This window comes from Argopecten irradians, chromosome 7 (genome assembly GCF_041381155.1).
Source record: "Argopecten irradians isolate NY chromosome 7, Ai_NY, whole genome shotgun sequence".
Taxonomy (NCBI): Eukaryota; Metazoa; Mollusca; class Bivalvia; order Pectinida; family Pectinidae; genus Argopecten; species Argopecten irradians.
The window spans coordinates 17810270-17833375 of NC_091140.1; the positions used below are offsets into that span (position 1 = coordinate 17810270).

The window sequence follows — 23106 nt, forward strand, 5'->3', positions numbered from 1 at the left end:
TTTAAAATATTATATGATATTTAGTACTACTTCACTTTCTACAGTGTGGACAGTTTTGATATTTTTTGCTTGCAATATGTTTTTCTTCAACAAAATATGAATGCCTTACTTTCCCAATTTGTTGGGTTCATGAAGGTGTAAATTTTGAGGCTGGTGCTATCAGAGTGGTCGTAATTAGGGTAGTTACTGTGTAGACTCACTAACGAGTTCCATACCAAATCGTTCCTAGTATGTGTAGGAGGATTTTGTTGCTGGTGATCTGGATATCCTCCATCTCACTGATGCCAGGACAAATATTTTTACTACACAATAACGCGGGGGATCAAACTGGCAACATTTATACAAACACTTCATCATTGTAGGGAATTAGTGCTGGTGTATTATCAAGTCCATGTGATGTTTTTACCTCAATACTTACACCATCAACATGAAACTTATTTTGTTTCTATTTTTCCTTTGATTACTATTGTAGAAAAAAATTTCTAGTCTCAGTAATTCAATCATTTACTTTTAATTAGTCTAATTTTTATTGATCTATTAAAGAACAAATTATATAAGGGTTGATTTTTGAGGTAGGCCATGTTGTGATATTAGGGGTGAGGAGCTGGAGGGAATCTTAAGTTTTACACAGATATCAGCAATGATGACGGGGTAGATATTTTGACATAATGTGAAGGGCTCCAGATATATCCAAGAATCCACCCAAATAGTGCTCAAGATTGTTTACAAAATAGCTAGGTCAGCTACAGATTTTCTCACCTTTTACTCCAAATCCTTAAAAAGATGGAGTGGGGACCTAACTCCAAGAGTTCTTATCGTACCATGTTGAGTTTATTTTGGCAGTTTTTGGCAAGATGATATATGAGATTAGATGTTTTCAGCTAAAAAAAAAACATCCTTTGGGAGCACAAGATTACAGCTAGACAAATACATCTCGTAAATCTCCGTAACTCAAAAAGCATCTCGGTGCCTATATATTGTAAACTACGTGCACATTTGTGCGTGTACATACGTTAGACTTACGAAACATCCACATCATTATTTCATTAGCTTTTAACCCAAAGCATTGGCTTCCGTGGGAGATTTTTACGTGTGTTGATAGTTGTGAAATACAAATTTGTATTTCATACAGATGTGCTGGATCCAGTTTAGGAGATTGGTTGTAGTTTATAAAGTGATTACGGAAGCAAAGTTTGATACGGAAATTTAGAATTTATTCTTTGGTGCGGAGTGAAATGTTACAGATCTGTGGATAGCAGTTAGGATCCAGATTTCCATCAGCATCAAGTTTTTGTGAAAAATATTTTTTTAAAGAGAAAAACAAAACAAAATCTTGTGAAGGATTCTTTGAAGGCTATATCTATACAGTGCTACAGTACATTTAAGATGGATGTGTCCAATAGTGATTGTACAATATATAAAATGGAGTGATGTAAATTGAAAAGTGACATGAAATTTGATCAGATTTCTGTGTTGGTGAATTTCATAGCAAACTGAACCCTCCTATATCAATCTGCAACGGTCACTGCAATGGAAGCTAGCAGGTGGGATAAACTAGCTGTATCATTTAGAACAGAAAAACCAATGAGGCATAAAAAGAGATGAATTTGAAAATCATCCATTACCTGGTAGATTTGTAAAATGAAAGATGTTCCTTGTAATTATCAAAAAAGAAGTATTTATATTGTGTTCTGGTTGATATAAGGAAATGAAGAAAACCTGTGAAATGCGTTTGGTATCACACGTCTAACGATAAATGTTTGGTTTGCAGGGAAAAGGGTTCACCTCCATCTACCTATTGGGTGTCCCCGTCCAAAGCCCAGATCGAAATTGACATCCGAAACAGTGAAGAGCTCGGAAAGAAGATGACGGAAGATATTGTAGATCCAGAAAGCCTTCTTAGAACTAAGGTAAAGATAAATCATTATCATATCAAGCAGATTCAAGGGGAAATTTCCAAACAAATTCAAGGTGAAATTTCCAAACAAATTCAAGGTGAAATTTCCAAGCAGATTCAAAGTGAAATTTCCAAACAAATTCAAGGTGAAATTTCCAAGCAAATTCAAAGTGAATTTTCCATGCAAATTCATGGTCTAATTACCATTCATAATGAATATTTGCAATATCTTCCATTTTATGCCTCTTATATAGAGTGCAGAATTGGTGTTACCCATCTGTTTTATCCCATTCCATACAGATTCACATTCATTTCTTTTTCCTCAAAGTGGTACAAATAGTATATTTAAAAGATCCCCCCTCTATTTCTGTTGCTACTAGGATCTGTATTACATACCTGTGTTATTTTGTATACAGGAAGAACTGGTGTCTAGTATAGTGAAAAAGATGGATAAGCTGAAGGATGAGAAATCAGATCTACAAGTGGAAATCAAAGAAGTTGATACTGTGGGCAAAATGGTGAGATTGTGTAGCAATCAATTTTGAGCGATTATAATTAAATTGTACCTCAGAGCATTAAATGAATATTTTGATAGATATTTAAAGATGCTCCACCGTTGACAAATGGTATTTTTTCACTATAAAAAACAGGAGGAGATGATTTAGTATTTTTCTTCAGTTACAAAAGTTACTTACTTTACACCATTACCACCGTTAAAAAGTTTGAGCTTCTAATTTTTAATTCAAGTTAAAAATATGAAAAATAATTAATTGCATCCCGAAAAAAATCCGTGGCACTATATCCTATATGGAATGAAATACTGATTGTGCATGCACCAAAGACAAAATAAGTTATTTTCATATTATTTTTTGTTTGAATTAGGCATATATATACACAATTAAACACCAATTATTGTTCAAATGAAGAATATCATTTATGCTCTGTCGGCGGTGGAGCATCTTTAAGAATACATATACATTAATCATTTAATCAAACAAATTTTCTCTTATGGTTTTCATTAATAAGCATTATAAAAATATACCATTTTAAACTTTTCTTTTCGGGCTATGAAACCAAAGTCATTCAACTCAACTCAGAAAAATCATGTAGATTTCTGGCCACTGAAATATTGTAAAATATTAAAAACTTATTTGCTATAGATGTTCATGATTTACTACGTAAAATTACTTCCTGTTTTATGTACGATTTCTGACCTGACATGATTACCTGTTTAGGTATCGGAGACAGTGGAGAAGAAATGTAAGAGTCAGAAAGAGAAAGACAAGTTCCAGTCGTTCCTGAGAGAGATGGACCACATCATACGCCTGCTCCTTAAAATGTCAGGGCTCCTGGCACGTGCTGAGAATGCGTTACAGAGTTTACCAGAAGACTGTGACGTCCATCAAAAGGTAGGAACATTTTCTGTGTAGAATGCACACCATATGTTACTTGTATCCTCTCCATTCTGTCCTAGATTTGTTTGAAAAGGGAGCCCTCAGTTTTTTTTTGAAAATTCATGTGAAATGTTGATTATAGTATGGCTTTGTATCGCCTTGATATATCTCCTTCAGATTTCATCCATTTTCTTTGAGACATTATAGACTTAAATTCCTAAAGAACAGTCTGATTTTACCCTATTTACTAGAGTTATGGCCCTTTGTTTGCTATGTTTTTTGTATTACATACAGAAAATTAAACTTTTTTGTACTTTTGTTGATAATCTTTATAAAATTTGATTTTTGCTTTTTACTTCCAGGACATAGCCACACAGAAGAGAGACCGCTACAAAGCCCAGCACGAAGAGGCCCAAAAACTTAAACAAGACATTGACCAACGAAGTACGCAAATTCTGGGGATACTTCGCGAATCACTGAGTGATCAGGAGTTGGAGGACTATCAGTACTACATCAAAATGAAATCAAGACTAACAGTGGAACACCAGAATCTGGAGGACAAAATCACTCTTGGACAGGAACAAATCCAGGCATTACGTCGGAGTATCCCTGACAAACGACACTGAAACTTCACATGGAAAAGTATGGCTGCCAAATGACACTAAGTCTAAGAAATATGAAAGTCTACCGACAAACGACGCTGAGTCAATCTGACAAATGACTTGGTTTGTTCGTGTTGTATCAGAGTATTTTAATGACTTGGTGGTAACGCAAGGATAATGTGATAAATAATGTGTTCAGATTATTTTATTTTCGAATTCATGGAATCGTATTTGTCAACACATTTTTTGTAAGCATTTGTGAGTCCGAGATTGTGCTGCCGGTATGATATTGTACACACGTGATATTTTTCGAGTGCGAGAGGGGGAGACATATTGAGGAATGTTATTAGTATTTTTCAGTCCTCACAGCTTACGTGTTCCATGTTTTATTTTTGCTGATCATTCAACAAATATATTTTTGGCCAGATACTGGAGATTGTATATTTTATTCTCCTATAGCCATGGTAACAAATTTAAATGTCCTTTCCATCTTCCATTTGCAATATCAATAGCATTTGTAAATTTTCAAATTCTTTGCCATTTTTGTTTTCAGTATTTTTAATCATTCTACTTCATTTCATTTCTTTTGCAATTATCATTTATGACAGCTTAATTTATTTAAAAATGGAAGAATGGATCTCATGTTGACAAAATTATTAAGAAACAAGCTTATTGCTCTTTATTTATTCTGTAAATTTTGTTCCAATTCTCTAGTTACCAGTATGCCAGATTTGGTGAAAAGCTTAACTGCTATAGACCTAACGTTGTTTCAGTTTTAATTACATGTGTCTCAATGCTTTTTAATGTGTTAACCTGTTGAAGTATTGTTTTTTTTTTTTTTTGTTACACAGGCTAAAAGTGCCTGAAATCCTTGCTATTATTGTTGATTTTGTTGGCATGTGTGTAAATGACTCCCCCAAAAACAAAATGTATCAAAACGAACAAACCCATTGTGTCAAGATGTGTGTATATTGGTCGAGGAATTTTATCACATAAATATATTCCAGACAAGAAAACGCGTGTAAAAATATATCTGAAATCATACATTTATCCTATCATGGGGGAAGGGAGATAACTTTGTTCCCCTGACTGTAAGGTGTTGTACATTTTAATTCTCCCGAATAGAGTCTTTTGTTGATACTGTGAATATTAAAAAAAAAAAACGGTGCAAAAGTCATAAAAATTTCCATTTTAGTTAACAGTTTATTATCCGTAGATTTGAATGTCCTATTTTATATTATCTTGATAATTTATTTGCAGCCTTGCAATTTGTTTGTGTATAATTTTCCATGTCTGTATAAATATCAGATTTTGTTACATTTATTGTTGAGCAGGAAAAGTATTTAATTTAATCTAAGTTGTATAGTGTAGTGTGGTCAGGATCAGAATGCCTGATTCTGGGAGATATATAAAGCTAATTAATTAAGCTGCATTCGTTATATTTTATGTTTTATGTCTGAAAGATGATTATATCATAGTCAGAGTTTCAAACCTCTCTCTAATGCAGGCTATTCAAAATTTTTACTGCCAAAATAAATGGGATGGTATGATTACACCCCTTTATTTCTTATTTAGAATGGCCTGTACTAGTATATTGGACTAACACACTTTAATTTATAGGGATAGATAGCATGCAAATTATTTTTATGAAATTTAAAATGTGCTAAAAATACATGTAATTGAGCAATTTAACGGGATACAAATTAAGTTACTAAGAATTTTCTTTTTTGTCAAATTGTTTGAATATCTATATCATATCTACTGAAGAAGTTAAGTTTTGGTGAGTTTTTTTTCTTTTGTTGAATAATCTTCAGGAAAGTAAGAGTTATTTTTAAACTTGTTATCACTGGTAATTATAACATAATTGTTTTACCTTTTCATTGTTAACCTTTTAACAGTACTGATTCGGGACTGTGTGTATATTGTTGACATAAATTCATTGAATGATCCAAATTTTTCACAATATAAATTACTGAATTCATATGAAATTTCTTGAATTATATTTTGAGAAACTTATATTCAGCTTTGAAAAGGCAAGATATTTTTTTGCATATGTTTCGTCCAATGAAAGTGAAAATTATATCACAACATTTTGATCATACATTCATTCATTGCCAAATGTTTTAACTATATCATCAGTTCATTAGTAAAGAAACTAATTAATAGAATTAATTCTTATCAAACTATGCAGCCTTCTTCTTCAAAAATGTCCTGCAATATTTGTGGAGTTGATAGTTTATAAAGGTAGATTGCATTCCATCCTCCCTACAAAGTTTCCAAAGGAAATTCATCAAATATACCACACATTTTGTTTGTTTGTGTGTTTCGAAGGTCATGTGATCTGTGATCTACTGTGTCAAGTCACATGACCCTGTATGACAAGTCATGTGACATGTAGCTTAGATGTCCATTTAACAAATACATTAAAACATGGATTTTACATCAGTAATATTATAAATATATACACATGAAAAACTTCCAAGGGAAGATCATTAAAAGGTGTGTGAACTTGAGAATAATGAGTTTGTTTTATTTTACTTTTGATATTTCAAGTGAGGCCATGATGGCAGAGCACTTGAGGTATGGAGACATATTACAACCTAAACTCTCCACCATTTAAGTGAACTGCGAAGCAGTTCATGTAACATTTGCACGAGATGTTATTATACAAATTTGCAACATTGTACCAGTTATCGTACATGTATGTACAGCTACGGAACAGCCGCCAGTCAGTTCTTCTCGTCACCAAGGCAACACAAAATGTAGTTCCGAAAATAACTTCATTCTTTGTGCGTTGTTAAGATTATAAAAAACGGCGATTTCTAAATACTGTTTCTATGTACAGAATTAATGACTTAAATTTTATCATAAAAACATTATGTAGCTTCAAATACAAAAATTGCTGCGCAGTACTAGCAGTGCAGTCAATGTGTAATCCGGTTGCTCGATTTAGCAGGGGTCCGGTTTTGAAGAAAATGACGATTGTGGTGAAAATGCTGAATAGTTGGTATCTAAACATAATCAAACCTTTTAAAACTCAATTGTAATTGTTGTGGAATGTAACTGAATGTTGTATTTCCGTCTGGTAATTATTTGTAGCTGACATTTAAATGTTTATTAACTAAACATGTTGTGAAATCCAACCCCTGTGTCTATGGTATGTGATGCAGTCCAATAACATGGTGCTTCCGGGGCTCAATAAAACGTGTTAAAATGTGGGATTTAGTCGCAGATCACTGGAAGACTTCTGTGTTATTCTTGAAATGTGATAACTTCTCTGTCAACTGGAGTTTTGGGATTAAAATGCTGTATAAAGTAAGTAGAGAAACATTGATTTGAAATATTGGCGGTTTCCAACGACCCTCCAATGCTGTGGGTTTCGACACTCACAGAATCGTTTTGTTAGGCTTAATTTCACTGAAATCAGCCTGTTTGCTATTTAATGGAATCTATCGTTTCTAAGCTTGCATGTATATCACCGCATCACATATATTGTGCACATTATCATAACCATTTGCGTTCGATTATGCCTATTTGCGATGAGTGGTGAACCTCATGCGTTCGGTAGCCTATGTTCAGCATTTTTCCGGGGCTTGAGCCTAAGTCAGCGTTTCACCAAAATACGTGTAAAATATCTGTATAATATTATATTACTGACAATTTCTAATATCACTTTCTCAAGCATTTCTGAATGTACAAAGACAGGCAGAAAGTTCATTCAAAACTGAAGCGGCGTAAAACTAGGTCAAAATGTAAACAATGTCAAAATGTATTCTCACGCCGGTCAGAGGTCAGCGCGTGACCAAGCATCTTCATTGGGAAATGAAGTGATCGGAGTTTACTAGTTTCATTGAGGCGGGGCGAAGTGAAAATGTAAATATTTGGGTTTTGAAATTTTAATCTTGTTGGTCATGAAGGAACTAATATGCCAGGTACTGACCGAAGATCGAATGCTTTCTCAGAGTACTTCTGCTTTTCTCCACCTCTTATTTAAACCTAGCACTTCCTTAAATGACCCTGGGTATTAATAGGACATTAAATAGGAAACAAAAAAGCAAACCCTTTTTCATTTCTGGTCAGCAACCAGGTGCTGAGAATAACAGCAACAGCCAGTACATAACGCATCTGAAACACAACACAATATATATAGATGTGATTAATATCTTCTGTAAAATAAAAGACAAGGAAAAGATTTAGAGCAGAATGTTCACTGGGATTGGAAATTGTCAGAATTCCAGACAAAACCACACTAGTATATACTCCCCTTTGCTTTACTCTGCCAATGAAGACCCAATTGCAAGGTCATTGGAGATACACAGCTTTCCCGCTTTGAGGATATCTATGGTGAAAAAACACCCCTGATTTGAGAGGGCCAAAACCGAAATATGGATCAGATAATAAAAAAAATAGTCAACACAAGGAGCTGCTACAGATTCATTTTATATTTAATGATTTTCTACAGATTGCATTTTCAAAATCGTGTCTGTAGGATGCTGACAATCTTCAAACTGGCCACACATATGCTATGCAATTTATTCTTTCATAACTACAGGTGTAATACTGGCTGGTCGAGGGAAATACACTCATGTCGCCTGAGGCTGTATTGCATAGCTACCCATGCAATAAAACATTGTGACGTCACGGCATCAACAAAATTTCTATTTCCCCGGTAAAATTTTAACATTTTTTCCCCAAACTTGACTGGTTTTACGATAAATGATGCAAACAACGCATTTTTTGTTGAAAATATCATGTAATTTTTCATGTATGGAAAATTGACTCTCAGTCGTGGATTTCTTCGAATTTATTTCAAAATGGCGGGATATTATAATTGTAAAATTGCAATAAAACGTTGAGGTATAAAAGAAAAATACTCTTTCATAAGTGGATATGAAGGATAGGGATATTCTACCCTCGGGATCACAAAAAGTTGCAAAACCCTCGGCAAGCCTCTGGTTTTACTACATTTTGTGACCCCCGGGTAGAATAGCCATATCCTTCATATCCACATATGAAAGATTCTTAACACGTACATCTAGTTTTACGCAAAAGAGCAAAATTCATTCTGTTCTAGATACCATCCGTCAGTATGAAACGAAGGGAAGTAACTCTGATAGACAAGAATGAGTCTTATCACTATACAAGGAGAAGTTACGTGTGGACAACAAACTCACAAACTGCCATACGGGTGACAGATTTGTGATCGTACACAAATTAGACAACCCGCTCCCAAAATTTTTGAAAATAGGATCGTATACAGCAAAGATCTACCATTACGGTCAAAAATCGGATGAAGAACAGTCTAAATGTAGACGTTGCTTTCAATCTGGTCACGTGGCAAGAGACTGTGAAAACGAGTGGGTCTGCAGTTTTTGCAAGCTGCCCGGTCACAAACGTGCTGATTGCCCAGACAACGACGTCACTTCTGATGGCACTTCTGACGATGACGTCGATCCGTCACCCGAGCCTGAAAACAAACAGACGACTGACTCCAATGAGACACCAGCAGAGAATGGCACTTGCCCAGCGGACGCTCCGGGGGTAACACCAAGACGTACCAAAAAACGCGAAGAGAGAGGTCCGACGGGACGTCAAATTGCCCGGGCCCGTAGCGCGTCGTCCAAGGGTTCAGGATCTCAAACTCTTGACAGGTTCATCAATGCTGCAAAAAATAGTAACACAAAGGCAGGAGGCAAAGTACCAGTTGTGGAACGATCCCCGCGTTCACCGCCAAATGTAAATGACAGGTCAAAAAAACACAAGGACAAGGACAAAAATATTTAAAGGGATATACTATATATTAGGCTTTTTTGGTAATGGACTCCCTTCTACATATTTTGTCCCTTAATACTCAAGGGATACGAGATAAAGGTAAACGAGAACGTCTTAAACAATGGTTAAAACAACAAAAAGGTAATATATTGTTTTTACAAGAAACTCATTTTACAACAGAAATAATCAACTTACTTCAATATGAATTTCCTGGTGATTTATTTCTTTGTAGTAATGGTACTAGTAATAGCAGAGGTGTAGCTATTTTTATAAAGGATTGTAGAAAAAATGGTTATAACATTATTAGTGAACACACAGATGACGACGGACGCTTTATTTTAATAAATATCAAGTATAATAATAACATATATACTTTAGTCAACATATACGCACCGAATGAAGTGCACGCGAGAAATGTTTTCTTCAAAAATGTACAACAAAATGTTGAACGTTTTTCAGAAGGACACATAATCTTGGGTGGTGATTTTAATGATTCCTTCCAAAGTATTGACAGAAAGACAAAAAATAAATTTACATATACAAAGAAACCAGTAAATGGTTTGATAAAACTGACAAAATCATGCCAATTAATTGACATATGGCGTGAAAAAAACCCTACATGTTTACAATTTACCTGGAAGCGTAAGGCAACAGGTGATGCAAGCCGAATAGATTATTGGCTTATCGATAAAAATATGTCAACACTGATTAAATCTTGTGACATCAGACCAGCTATGATTCGTTCCACCGATCATATGGCGATTTCGTTAAAAGTATTTGACGAAGTAAAAAAAAAACAGGGGGAGGGGGTATTGGAAATTAAACAACAGTATTATAAACGATGAAAGATATGTGCATGCAATAAAAAATGTTATAAAAAACACAATAAATAACAAATCTAATACAACGCTAAACAAAAGACAATTGTGGGACGTGTGTAAAATCAATATAAAAGAAACAACAATAGCTTTTTGTACAAACAAATGCAAAAACCAGAAAAACGAAATTGTAGAATTAGAAAAGAGATTAAAGAATGGAGAAGATGGTGAGATAGAAAAACAATTAGAGGATTTATATGAAAAACGTGCAGTAGGAGCACAGGTCAGAGCAAGAGCCAAATGGATAGAACATGGTGAGAAACCAACAAAATATTTTTTAAATTTAGAAAAAAGTAGACAGTCAAAAAAGGTTATACACAAGTTAAAAGCTGATGATGGATCAATTATTACCGGAAATAATGAAATTCTACAGTTCGAACATAATTTTTATCAAAAATTGTACACCAGTAACAAACCGGATGCGAACGCTATAAAAACTTATATTAATGAAACAAATATCCCACATTCTTTATCAGCTACTGACAAAAACCTATGTGAGGGGCAGTTAACCGTTGATGAATGCAAACAAACCGTGCTTAAAATGAAATTGGGAAAGAGTCCGGGGATGGACGGTTTAACAGTAGAATTTTACAGAAAATTTTGGAGCGATGTAGGCGATTTAGTTGTAAACTCTTTAAATGAAGGCTACGCCGAGGGCGAATTTTCAAAATATGCAAAAATGTGGAATTTTATCTTTAATACACAAAAAGGGTGACGAGGATCTTTTAAAAAATTGGAGGCCAGTGACACTCCTCAATGTCGATTATAAAATAGCTGCTCAAGCTCTATCGTTCAGGTTAAAACAAGTTATCGAAAAAATTATTAATACAGACCAAAACGGGTATATAAAAAATAGGTTTATTGGTTTCAATATTAGACAAATTCAGGATGTTATAGATTTTTCGGAACATTTTAACATTGATGCATCGGTTTTATTTTTAGACTTTACTAAGGCCTTTGACACGATTGAATGGGAGTTTATGTTCGCTTCTTTAGAAGCATTTGGCTTGGGGGAATCCTTTATCAAATGGGTAAAATCTATGTATAATAATGTTTACGGGTATGTTTCTAATAATAACTGGATTTCAGACAGATTTAATATACATCGTGGTATTCGACAAGCTCCAACAAGGATATATGTGGTGTAACGGTAAGAAACAAACATTTAAAAATAAGTCAATTAGCAGATGACACAACTTTGTTTTTGAAATATTCTGATATAGTAACGGCCTTAGAGGAAATTGGAATGTTTGGGGAACTTTCTGGGTTAAAGATTAACAAAGACAAATCAGAGGGTATTTGGCTAGGGAGAAACAAATTTAGAAATGATGTATATGAGAATATAACCTGGAGTAGAGGGCAAGTAAAATCGTTAGGATATTTTTTTGGACCAGATAAATTTGCCTGTCAGAATCGAAACTGGGAGTTAAAATTAGAGGCTATAGAACGTGACATTAAGAATTGGAAGAAAAGAAAATTAACTATGCTAGGTAGAATTACTGTCGTAAAAGCCATACTTTTATCTAAAATTACATATATAGCGTCGACTCAAAACATAAGTAAAGTACAGATTAGTGTATTGGAAAAGATACTTTTCACCTACATTTGGGATGGGAAAATAGAAAAAAGTTAAGAGAAAGACACTTATCGGTAAACACGAGGACGGCGGGCTACAAATGATCGATGTGGAATCTCATATATATATGTTAAAAGTGGCATGGGTTAAAAGATTTTTTGATAATGTTGGTGCTAACTGGACCTCTATTCCATTTTTCTATTTTGATCAATACGGTATAGATGGCCTTATTTTCTTATGCAATAAGAGTCAAACTGACCATGTAGTCAACTTTAAATCAGATTTTTATTTAGATATAATAAATGCGTGGAAAATTGTGGGGGGTGGATACAAATGCAATCCACGAAATTACCTAGATATAAGAAAAGAAATCATTTGGGGCAACAGACATATTAAAAACGGGAAATATTCCTTATTGTTTCCAAGTTGGGTTAAAGATAATCTATTAACAATTGACAATGTAATCGATGATTCTGGAAAAATCTGTGAGAAGTATATTTTGAACAAGCTGACCTCGAAACAGAACTGGATGTCACAGCTTATTATGTTGAAAAAATCAATTCCAAAATGGTGGTTACAGGAACTCCAATCTAATTCTTCTATTAATACAACAATCACGCATGATGCTTTGAAATTGCAAATAACGACTAAGAGTAGACAGTGTATTCCTCTTGAAAAGCTTACCAATAAAGTAATTTATGACTTATTAGTAAAGAATAAGAAAATTAAAGCACATACATTTAATTTTTGGAAAAATAAATTTGAATTGTCAAGCGATACTCAATTAAAAACAAGCCTCAATTTTAGTTTTCACTCTTTGGATGAGAATAAATTAAAAGTCTTTAGGTGGAAACTTTTATGTGTATACTACCCTGTAAAAAATTACTGTACAAATGGAAAATAGAATCCAATCCTTTGTGTACTACATGTCAGGTAACGGAGGATTACGATCATTTCTTTATTTTATGTGAACATGTTAAAAGATTCTGGGAAAAAGTCAATGAAACGTTTAAGAAAAAATTAAAATTGGAAGGAACTTTGCAAATATCAAATATATTATTACCGGCTATAAAACGGAATCGCCAGTATATGAAGATTTAAATGTCCTAGTATCGATTATATATTTTTCTGTTTATAAAACATACTACGTTAGTGAAAAAAGAACGAAGGAAATTGACATTTTTAGGGTATTAAAAAACGAATTGAAAATGTATAGCGATGTAAGGAAAATTAGGCATTTGCCAAGCAACACATGCATAAATAACTTTTTACATGCGTGTAATGATACCTGGTAAATTAATTTCTTTGAATTATCTAATTTGCATGTACATGTTTGTAATAATATCATGCAAAATATGGCAATTAGTATTCATACTTGAAAAAGGTTTTTTTTTTTACTTTCTATGTATAAGATTTGAGTGTCGTAGCCTTTTTCCTTTTATATGGACTGTTTTGGTGGAATATAGGGCAATGACACTTGATGTATACCTGTACAAATGAAGATTGTGTGCGCATGAAATCAATTTTGTTAAGTATAATTGTATGTAATGTTTTTGGTTCATGACTCGCTCAGAAATTAAATACAGTGTATTTGAAACAATGGCGAAAAAAGATAATAATAATAAAAAAAAATGCACTATGATGACACTGAAAGAAGAATATCTTTAGCAAATATGGAAAAAGTGAGACAATGGATATTTACAACAATTAAAAAAAAATTACTCAAACAATATATAAATATTCACATTTCTTCTCTCCGCATGATTGTATTATACTTGAATATTAGCGTAATGTGAGTCCTTGTAAGAAAGATGATGACTTCATGACTCTCACATAGCTTACTTTAGCTTTCGCACTTGATCTAGCCTGTCTCTCATTTCTCTACTCACTCCCTTTACCGGATATACTCACTCCCTTTACCGGATATACTCACTCCCTTTACCGGATATTCTATTTTTCTCTAAGCTTTCTCGCTCATCTACATTAGTTCTACTTGCCACGCGCCCACGACTGTCTCGCCTGCCTCCACATCCTCTCTATTCTCAAACTCCCCCTTCCTGTCTTTTCCCCCTGCTTTTTTTTTTCTGCTCACTCTCGCTGTCTTTTTTTCTCTTACCCTCTCTCGTTCTGTTTTTTTTCCTCCCCTTCCCCCTATCGCTTTATGTATTTTCTCTCTCTCACCTTCTCTCTGTATTTCTCTCTATCTTTCTGTATTTGATCTCCACGTTGCTCCTTACTCTCACTACCCTCCTCTCTATCTCGATTCTCCTCTCTTTCTCTCTATCTCCGTCAGAAATAATTACTGTTAGAAACAATGAGACTTGTTATTGTGAAAGATAAGAAAAAAAATATATATATATATATACATATGCTATATACCATTGTCGCATTGGGACCATATATGCATAGAGAATGACCTTATAGTCCTGAGTGCTATAAAAAAAAAAAAAATTGCAATAAAAAAAAAAAAAAAAAAAAAATTGCAATAAAACGTCGAGGTATGAAAGAAAAATACTCTTTCATAAGTGGATATGAAGGATAGGGATATTCTACCCTCGGGATCACAAAAAGTTGCAAAACCCTCGGCAAGCCTCTGGTTTTACTACATTTTGTGACCCCCGGGTAGAATAGCCATATCCTTCATATCCACATATGAAAGATTCTTAACACGTACATCTAGTTTTACGCAAAAGAGCAAAATTCATTCTGTTCTAGATACCATCCGTCAGTATGAAACGAAGGGAAGTAACTCTGATAGACAAGAATGAGTAATATCAAGCATTACTAATCTCGTTGGCATAAAATATAAAACTACTTATTTAAAATGTCCTCCATATTAATGCCACCATTTAATCATATTGCATTGATATCTTTTCACATTCATCTTTTATTTCCTTCTTCAAATTGCATTTTAAATTTTCATAGAAAACGGCAGACATATTCAAGGTTTATTTAAACAATGATTATTGCCACCTTAGTCAAAGGAACAACCATTAATCATAATAATTCCCGATCTTCCTCATTTATTCTTGCACAGACTATCCACAGCATCCTGCTCTTCCCACTCCTGGCTAATAATGAATGTAAGACAGAATGCTACACTTCTTAATTTTATCATTATTTTTTTTTTATATCGGCGTTATATTGGTCACGGCTTAGCAATGGGCTATACATTGCTGCCGACAACAATTAATTTACTAGTCATAACAATATACAATATTTCACAATATCTAACAAATTCAAATCACTTGATCATCAAGTGTCAAAATCAAATGTCATATATTGAGGGCACGACACAGAACATGGCTTTGCGAAAGGTCTAGTTTCAATTTCCGAATTGGCGAATGAACCATTGGATACAAAAGAGCAAATACAATAACGGTGCTAATAAAGTTTTGTTAATGTCAGTTGGCTGAATATAAAACCTTCTCACGTTAATACCGTTCATGACTGATAAGAATATCATCTGTTGTCGGCAGCTATTTCTTGAGCAATCATTTTTTTAAATCACATATATCACCCAAACTTACAGTGATATTTGACGGTACTGGATTATTAAATTTCAGGTCTCCGTCGCCGTTGTACCTTTCCAATCAATCATGGTTTCCCGGTTGACTTCATGACACGAATTTGTCTGTAGCATATTCTGTCCAGCCACTTTTTTCTTCAATGTCCAGTCAAATCTCTTACATGTACTCGGTAACCATATCTATTTCGAACATATAAACCAGGGTTTCATGAAGCATTCACCCGTCGGCCAATTCATTGGTTCTTTGGTAGGGTTCCTCCGTGTCTAAGTAAGACCTTGGAATCTATTTCTAGTTACCATTATTTACTGGATATTATCCTTCCACCATCTAGCAAACCATCTTCTGCCCATTCTGATTAATAACTATTCATAATGTAACCTCTTATTTTCATAAACTCTTTCAAAATGCACCAACTACCACAATTCGAAGAGAAGAATGCAATATATCGTGCCCATGGTAACACTTTTTGGAGTTGAACAGCCCCCAAAATAGTACCTTCCTGTAGTTGACAAAGCGCACCGACATGTCTATGGTTATCAAATTGCCAAAGCTCTTTCAAACAGCACGGTGAAACAGCGAATCATTTTCAAAAAAAACAACTTTTGAATCAAAAACCAATGTTTATTTCCTGGCCTGATGAAGTGATGATAGGCCCATTTTTGCCTCATTTCAGCGAACATGCACGTTAGCCTCCAGACGTGACAGATATTCCTGACATATTGTTTTTGTGTGGTGTCTCCAAGGACCAACAAACTTCGTTCGGTGAGTATATACATTCATTCATACATACTTCTTTCAGTTTTTCTGTTGATTTTTGTAATTTTGTGGAGAAGGAGGAAGGCAGGCAATCAACCCATAATGAGACCAAGTGAATTCCGGCGGACGTTTACAAAAGTTTTCTGCATCTTCCCTCCAATATCTGCACGGATAAATCATGTACAACCTTATCAAAATACAACAAGCGATTACTGTAGTCTTAATCAAAAGGTTAGTTAATCAAAGTTTATATTAGAATCATAACAGTATCCCAACAAGAACACTGAAAATCAAATGATTGACAAAACCTAGAATAAATAACAAATAACACCAACTCAAAATGTAAATACTGGAATTTGTCATTGACAAAATAATTTCATTTCATTTCAGAATATTTTATTGTCTGATGTTAAAGACAATCGGAATTGGGCAACAGGCAACATGCCTATACGGGCCCTCTGAATGATCGTTCTAAAACAATTTATTATAACAAAATAATGAAATTGTCATTCAAAACTAACAATCTTTTATCGTTGCAAAACAATAAGTATGGTATATGCTATGCAAGATAGTATTCGTTAAGAGCAATGGATTGTTTAATTACTATTCATTCCAATTTTGAATCATGCTTTTATATCTAACGTATTAAACGAAAGCCAAATTTATTTTCTGATTAGGTAGTAATATATATATGTATATGACATAATAACAATGACATGTATCAGACATATTGAGGAATTTGATAAGCCATTCAGTTATATTTATTCACTTCATTTTTATAGTTAAATAATTTATTCAAGTCAAGAAATTATAGATTCGTTTAGTTTATTAACCTTTCTAAAATATTTTTTGCTTATTTTTGTCAAGTTTAACGTGCATTGCACAAACCGAGACTGTTTCGAATTATTAATGATATGATATTTTACACATGTACGAAGCATACAAGTCAAATACGACGAGTGAATTAATCACCCAGTATATCCAATATATACTCCATTTCTACTCTGCCATGTGTTATTTCGTTTTAACAATCCACCTGATATCCAATAATTTCGCCCGTGTTATATTTTTGCGACACGTCACTAGTGTAATATGACTTGGGATGATTTTCATTGGCTGGAAATTCATTGTGACGTCAGACAGAAACTATAAAACGACGCCATAAACGTCAGGATTACGAGGACAGCGGGACAAAATGGCGCCCTCCGCCGGATTTTCGGAATACATTTTGACGTGAAATTTTTTGTTATGTATGTTTTTTATAGTTATTTGATAAAAAGTATCGAAGTTTTAATTTTTGCTTGTCAAGGCTCGAAAATTAAAACTTCTTAGACTCGTTTCATCAAATCTCATATGAAATGAACACTCATGTAAAATCCTATATATCTTACGTATCACTATGATAAACTACTTAAAGTTTACATGGACGACAATAGTACATCATTATTACGTAATTAAAGGATTCTGATAAGTAAGGACTATAAACCATTGACAGTGATAAAATAAATATGCTTTCACTCATTGTTGCTTGTCCGATTCATCTACATGAACGTCATCCGATGATGTACAAAATTGAATGGTCACATTATAATAATTAGGACTCCATATTCAATCAACATATTAGTGGATACTTTAAACATGACCATTACAATGAACATTGTTACAATACCTGTTCTCTTTTCAAAAAGAGATCAATAAAGATAAAAACAAAACATTACAAAATATTGTACATAATATTACATTACATAATATTCCTATGGTGGGGATTCGTCAGAATTACGCCAATCATCACATTACGCCAATATTCGATACAAGAAAATAAAATGAAAAACCAACTCAAGACGACGTAAAGCCATCGGGGTAAATAATAAGAGTACGTGTTGTTGCATAAAATAAAGCTACATGTATAGCTTGTATATTATGCTATACTTTTCTATACCCACAGTCAATCCATCTTTGATATCCACTAATAAAGTGGGGCGAATCACAAGGGAAATAAGCTGTATGGCTTATCACTTTAGAGAGTATAAAATTAGTAGTTTATGAACGAGAAAATCCTGAAATTATCTTTCCGGTGAATCAGGCACCACAAAATATTTCTAACCAGACTAGGAGTCTAGGAGTATGCAAGACACATCACCGGTATAAGAATTCAAAATTCCGATTGTTACGTCGAAGCAAGTTTTAGAAAGTCAAACACAACTGCGTGATATCATTCAACCCTGAAGACATATTTTCCTTGATAAAAGACCAGAACAGTCCATTGTGGAATTCAGGGGAAAGTGAGTTAATGATACAGTGTCAAGATCCACTTATTTACAACATCTGAAACAAGCTAAATTTTACGCAGACTGTGGAAATCCCCCTTTTCAAGAAGGTTCATGCAAGAGGGTCCAGACACACTTACAACATTATTCATTTATCTGCAAAATGAATATTTCGGTATACTCCACAACATATAAAACAAGAATACATATGTTCCAATAAAGATTATTTGTGTGTTATTGTAGGCAATATTTTTTAGAATTAATATTTAGTCAAAGCATAATTATTGAGGACGGAATCCAGATTGACAACTCTTTCCACAAGTTAAAACTGATCAAGTCTGTCTAAAATGCACTTCCGACGATCTTAGCTGAACGAATCTTGAGTGAATCTTGACATGTTACAGTTGTACCTGACTAAGTTATCGATTTTAATCAATATGTCGTACCTGTTACGGTACTGGGTTATTGAATTGCAGATTTCCGTCGCCATTGTATCTATCTAAGCAGTTGTGGTAACCAGGCTGACTGCATGCCAAGAATGTGTCTGTAGCGTATTCCGACCAACCACTTTTCTGTTCCGTGTCCATCCAATGCTCTGAATGGGCATACACTCTGTAGCCGTATCTATTCCTCACGTACAAACCCGGATTTCGCGGAGCATTCACCCATTGACCGTTCAGTAATACTTTGGTAGGGCTTTCTCCGTTTCTTAGCAACGTCCTGGAATCCATGTCGTGTTGACCATACATTTCCACGTGCCAATGTTTGCTGGATATTACAATCCTGCCACCAGTAGGAACACCATCTTCTGTACCTGTGGGCTTCTCTTCAATATGCATTTCGTATCCCTTTATTTTAAATATACTAGACATAAATGATATTGCGGAAAAGTTCGAAGATAGAAATGTAATGTCGGCATCTCGTTCCCATGGTAATACTTTACTGAGTTTCACGGCCCCCAACAGAGTACCCTCCTGTAGTTCACATAGTGCACCGATGTTGCTACAAGACAACATAATCAGTTTTACCAAGACATCCAGCTCTTCCAAACAACACGACGAAACAGCAAATCCTTTCCAAAATAAACATTTATAATCAATAGGACAGCCTATGTTTATTTTTTGACCTGGTATTAATATGCGGCGCAGATTCCATTTTCTTGCAAATAATTTCCAATCGTTACTATCAAAATTAATAGATTTGCCTCCAACATAAAACATAGCATCTGGACATACGAAAGATGGGGGATACAGATCTTGTTGAAGCCTCAGGAAGAAATCCTCCAACAGCCCAGATTGAGTGATGTGCTCATCAAATTTCATTCGTTTCAAGGTTTCTGTACGAACGAGAAATGGACCTTCTATGAAGTCACATCGAATGCATTCCCGTAAAGACATGGCGTAGCCTTCTTCTAACACGAGCGTGTAGTTCTGATAAACCATCTGATAGCAGCCCTTTCTCCAGTGTCCAGTGTCGGCACGGGTGGCGCCACCTACGACTGTCGCGTTCAGCGTCTCTATTTCCATAACTAATCTGTTCATGAAGGAATCATGATCAAGTTTCTGTAAATCACGTGCGATGAGTGTATACTTTGTGGTTACACAAGATGCAAGTTTGTTCAGTATAGCTCCCGGCGAAATCGTGAAATTAAATTGCACAATCTTCAAGTTCCCAAATTGCTTTGTAAAACCTGTTGCCAGAGCGGAGCTCAAAGCAATTACCGCCGAAACTTTGTGATTGTACGCGTGAATAGATCGCACCAATCTGTTTATATCGTATGTAGTTAGATATGACTCCTTACAAAGTATGATGACACTGATCAAATCTTCAATAGGAACTTGGTTTTTACAATTTCGCATTTCAAACCCTTTATGAAAGAAAGGGTATCCGAAGGAAGTTCCATGGTATATTTCCGGACAAGTGCTGTTGGAACGTTGCTTCCGGGAGGGAACGTGTATATCAAACTCTTTCAACACGCTTTTGAATAGATTTATTGTTCTGATCATTGGCGTTCTCGCTTTACTAGAGCGTATGTACATATTAGTCTCCAGGAGTGACTGGAAAGAAAGCTCCATCAATTTCCTCACGTGTTGTTTTCTTGTCTTCGCATAACTGCTAGACTTGATACCATGTGTCTGTTTATCACTCGGATTCGGAAATTTGAGTTGCTGTGATCTAGTCAGTCTGTTCATATTGTGACGTTCCTTATCTTCACCTATGTCGACAAGTTTATACAAAATAAGGATTGTAATCGAGCTACCAACGATCACACCAAGTAGGTTTCTACGGATGTGCACTAAGGTCATTATGCAAGTTTACCAAATACCTGTAATTAAAAATATTTCATACAGTAATGGTATATAAATAGTTACTCTAAAGATTCATCAAATTACATGAGGAAAACTATTAGTTCAATGCAAAATATGAACTGAAGTATATTTTCACTGATAATCAATACTGTTTTTCAATTAAAATACTGTTAGAAAGCAAACCATACAATTGTATATTGTAATAATTAGTTTATGGTTTGGAAGCAATTTAATGTTGAAAATATGATTTAAATTATAAAATCAGCTTATAATTGGAAATAATTATTCATTAGATATTTTTTTTATTTCAAAGCTTTAAATTCATCATAGAGAACAAATGATTGACCGTTCCCTGACGAAAATGCAGTCGATAAGTCTATTATACATGACTGTTTAATTGTATTCATGAAATAATTTTGAATTGCACTGATATTTATAGAATGATTGAACAAAGCCTTATTGAAGTTCACAAATTCTACTTGCACATGACGAGACACAAGGAAATGATTTATTATCTCTGAAAAGTCGTATGCATTTTACGGAATTCGTCTCGTCTTCTGGTGTATAATATTCAAGATAAATTTACTAGTTTCAATTTAACTTTCACTTACATCATGGCTGATATGATATATTCTGGAACATTTCAAGTATAAACATATAAATATGGAAATCTGTAATATCTTATACGAAATGACAGTAAATATTAAAGAGACATGATTTATTATCATCTTCCGTGTCCAAGGTCACATGTGTATAAACATAAATGGAATACTGATTCAGATATTCATACCGTAAACACAAGAAGATGATACAGCGTCAGTGACAGATACACCGAGCCAGTTTTAAACAGTTCACATATAAACTTATAAAACTCACATAGAACGGCGCAGAATATCACAATGGCTTGACAGGTAGCCGAATTTTCCGCTCGTAACCTTAGGACCAAATCAGTTTTACTTCAGACTGATTCGTGATGTCATATATGCAAATGAGTTCTACCACGACCACAAAAAGTTTAATTAGTATGCAGGTTGATTATGTAGAACTTAATGTTAGGGAATGAACAACAATAGCCTAATGATGGGTATACGGTTTATTATTGTGTGAGTTCAACAAGGCTGAAACCACAAAATGAGGTTAGTTTTAGTATTTGTTTCGTGAATTAATGGTTGAACTTTAAACAAAATGCCAGACGGCTATCATTTATATAAAAGCAACGATTACATTACTTTAAATTTCAAAGCGTCGTCAGCATTAAATCTCCGCGGATTTATCCATGTGGCAACAAATGATCCTGTTTTTTTAACACGATAATGATTTCGACATACATGTACAGTGCTTATATAATCACATCTGGAAAAACAAAATATACTTTTTGTATACAGGTTGTCCTATAAGTAAGTTGACAGTTTCAGTAGGTCGTTAGCTATTCAAATATAGATAAAGTATGAGAAGTAATGCATTAAAAAGCTTAATTATCATATTGTTACATCCAAAATAATTAATGCATATAGTTAAATTTCCTAACTTTACAATTTCGGGGCTCAAATAATTCGGGATGAAAATCTTTCTTTATTTTTTTTGTTCAATTTATGTCAAGAACTCATGAGTCACTTTTCGCTTTTGAATTGTACAAGCTTGGTAAATTTTAGTTAATTAAAGCTTGTTTGTCTTGAACAGAAAATCATTGTTCAAAATTACGAGTTTGAATTCCAACAAGGAAAATGAAAAGAAGTGCTTTACCTAGATATACGATGCGTTGTCGCTTGATTAAACAACTAGTTAGAGTCAAACCTGTCTTTGAAGGCCACTCAAGGGACAAAGAAAAATATCTTCCTAGCCGGCCAAGTGGACTTTATGAAGGGGTCACATTGTGTTGAAACCATTCCATGAACCCCATACTAACAGAGGTAGTCGTTAACGCAGGTTGTGGTAGAGTGAGACTACTACTTTAGTCGATTGTAATGATGTGTACTACGTCTTCCGGTGATCATGTGGGGTGATACAAAACTGATACAATACCAGGTTCCGATTTGCCGACTTTTGTACATTAAACACTTAAGTCATGTCATTATCTAATTTATTTATGTAAGTATTTTTACAGTGTCACATTGTTTTACATCGA

General features: G+C 34.2%; 1 protein-coding gene across 2 annotated transcripts in view; it reads left to right on the forward strand.

Annotated features, from left to right (window-relative positions):
* LOC138327737 (serine/arginine repetitive matrix protein 2-like) overlaps positions 1 to 6412 on the forward strand; it is a 141223-nt gene extending 134811 nt beyond the window's left edge. For both annotated transcript variants that reach the window (XM_069274074.1, XM_069274075.1), the window contains 4 exons: positions 1772 to 1910; positions 2314 to 2415; positions 3133 to 3306; positions 3654 to 6412. In XM_069274074.1, the coding sequence (XP_069130175.1) occupies positions 1772 to 1910; positions 2314 to 2415; positions 3133 to 3306; positions 3654 to 3917 (679 nt within the window). In that variant the 3' untranslated portion in view covers positions 3918 to 6412. The remainder of the gene's footprint in view (positions 1 to 1771; positions 1911 to 2313; positions 2416 to 3132; positions 3307 to 3653) is intronic.
* Positions 6413 to 23106: the final 16694 nt, after the last annotated feature.